Source organism: Aplysia californica, unplaced genomic scaffold (genome assembly GCF_000002075.1).
Source record: "Aplysia californica isolate F4 #8 unplaced genomic scaffold, AplCal3.0 scaffold00313, whole genome shotgun sequence".
NCBI lineage: Eukaryota > Metazoa > Mollusca > Gastropoda > Aplysiida > Aplysiidae > Aplysia > Aplysia californica.
In genome coordinates this window covers 795835-798115 of record NW_004797583.1, presented here as the reverse complement: position 1 = coordinate 798115, position 2281 = coordinate 795835, and the positions used below count along the sequence as shown (strand labels likewise).

The window sequence follows — 2281 nt, the reverse complement described above, 5'->3', positions numbered from 1 at the left end:
TTCATTCTCTATCCTGGGAAGTTGTAGCCTTCTCAGCGAGGGTCGGCTTTGACAGGCTGAGTCGGAAGCCCGCCCCTTAAATTATCTAAATGTGACAACGTGGGTGTGAAAATACCTACATTTTACATAAACCAATCAGGAGTACATCTGTGATCTACATTGTATTAGAATTCAATTAGACATCGTTCTGAACTTTTTAACCTCAAATTTTGCCGATACCTCCAAAAGTATAATTCACCCGTTTTGACAAGCAAGTGTAACCCCACATCATCCTCCCTTTTGAATGGAAATAATGTTTCTGAGCGGGATAAAAGTAATGATAACAGTATCTGTTGAAACTGTTTCAAATGGTTTATTTTAAGCAGCAAGTACAGCTAAGTGCATTAGCTTAACATTTTGGTACCATAGAATTACAAAGTTCTTTTTGACATTTTCGGCCGATCAAAAACCAAACGTTCTATCTACTCTATCAAAGTCGTAATATTATTCGGAGACGTTTTCAAGATGTTTAAAGAACTGCATTCCAAAAATCTTGACTTGATACCAGACTCAAAAGTTTGGCCGTCAAATTTCGCAAAACCAGGTACTGTGTAGATAAAATTTTGTAATTCTGAGGTAGCGATCGATTTCTATTTCTGGATCTAGTTCCAAATGAAGAGCAAGTAAAATGGAGGAGCGACAACACAAGATGGCAGACGCTGAGAACGCCGGGGCGGTTTCCCTGGAAACCTCCAAAACTCAGGAGAAAGGATTTTGCCTTCGGATAAAGCAGCGCGAATATCGACAAAAGGTTGTGCATTCTCTTTGGATGGCCGGAGTCCACTATGTCATTGTGAGTACTTGAAATACTGTTTTACGAACAGAACAATATTTAGTCAGCACGGCAGAGATTGCTCACTGCATAAAGATTATCGTTGTCTTTTTTTTGTGAGGCAGCTTGGTGGAATCAGGCTCTCGTCAAAATAATGAAATCGAAGAAAACAGCACTTTTCTCCCTGCTTAGCAATTTCTGTCTTCTTTCCTCTCCATTTCAGTCTTCTCTATCAAGATCTCGCATTTGTTTTACTTTCATGTTTGGCTGAGTTTAATTTTAGCCCTTTTCAGTGTTCAAGTTGAAGGTAGATAACCTTACCTTATCATGATATTAGTTGTAAAGACAAGAAGGTATTTCATCGCAAAGAATGAGCTAGAATTATGCTCGCATTCTGTTCGCATGCGTCGCAACACCTTGAGTGTTAATGTGAGTGAGTGAATGAGTGAGTGTGTGAGTATGTGTGTTTGTGTGCGTGTATGTGTGTGTGTGTGTGTGTGTGTGTGTGTGTGTGAGAGAGAGAGTGTGTGAGTATGTGTGTTTGTGTGCGTGTATGTGTGTGTGTGTGTGTGTGTGTGTGTGTGTGAGAGTGTGTGTGTGTGTGTGTGTGTGTGTGTGTGTGTGTGTGTGTGTGTGTGTGTATGAGTGTCTGTGTGTCCTCGAAATAACAATTTTGTCCAATGTTAAGGGTGAAACGTTTATATTTATAGTGGAGGGAAAACCCCCCCTGCAAAAACCCCCCAAGGGAATCTGTTCCTAACTTTCATAGGGAGTAGTGGTAAGCCAAGCTGGGCCAACCTTCCTAGACCTCCAGATCATCACAGACACCGATGTGAAACAAGCTTCAGCCTTCTTCACATCGCATTCATGTGGTTTTATGACTGGAGCAGTTCTGAGCGGGTTTATCGGGAAAAAGGTAAGGCTGGCAAGCGGTGTCTTTATGAGATGTAGTTGACAAACATTCAACTTGCGGGCAAAGCATTTGAGTTCCATTCCCAGGTCAGCTGCAGGATGATGCATTGAGTATCTCTAGTCGTATGCTGATTCTGCTGTTGCCATCTGTTCTTATTAACCTCATCCGTACGTCGTGTTTTACTATCGTATCCATACGACGAGGGGAACTCTGTGCCATCACTTTCCAAAGAGGAAATTTACTCGTTACCGATCCGTACGCTTTGCATAGCAGCAGTTTGTCAAAAAGATCGTTTGAGAAACACTTAAAGTTTCAAAGAGATCTTTGCACTAGAAGTATTCTAAAAAGTGAAGAATACAACCCCAGGGGTACAAAATGACCCCCAGGGCGTTCGGGTAGGGTTACCGAGTTATGTGCCTTTAGTTGTGATATTATGCATGGCTGCAGTGCGGGCTTGTAGTGCTCCCGGTGCATTGCTTCTTAACATAAAGTTAAAATACATAATTATGTGAGGTATCCTGGTGAAATCAGGCGCTCGTCAAAATAATGAAATTGAA

General features: G+C 41.6%; 1 protein-coding gene across 1 annotated transcript in view; it reads left to right on the top strand.

Annotated features, from left to right (window-relative positions):
• Positions 1-688: 688 nt before the first annotated feature.
• Positions 689-2281, top strand: part of LOC101862283 (sodium-dependent glucose transporter 1-like) — an 8013-nt gene continuing 6420 nt past the window's right edge. Inside the window, exons 1-2 of the mRNA XM_035970717.1 lie at positions 689-832; positions 1581-1727. Coding sequence (XP_035826610.1) covers positions 689-832; positions 1581-1727 — 291 coding nt within the window. The remainder of the gene's footprint in view (positions 833-1580; positions 1728-2281) is intronic.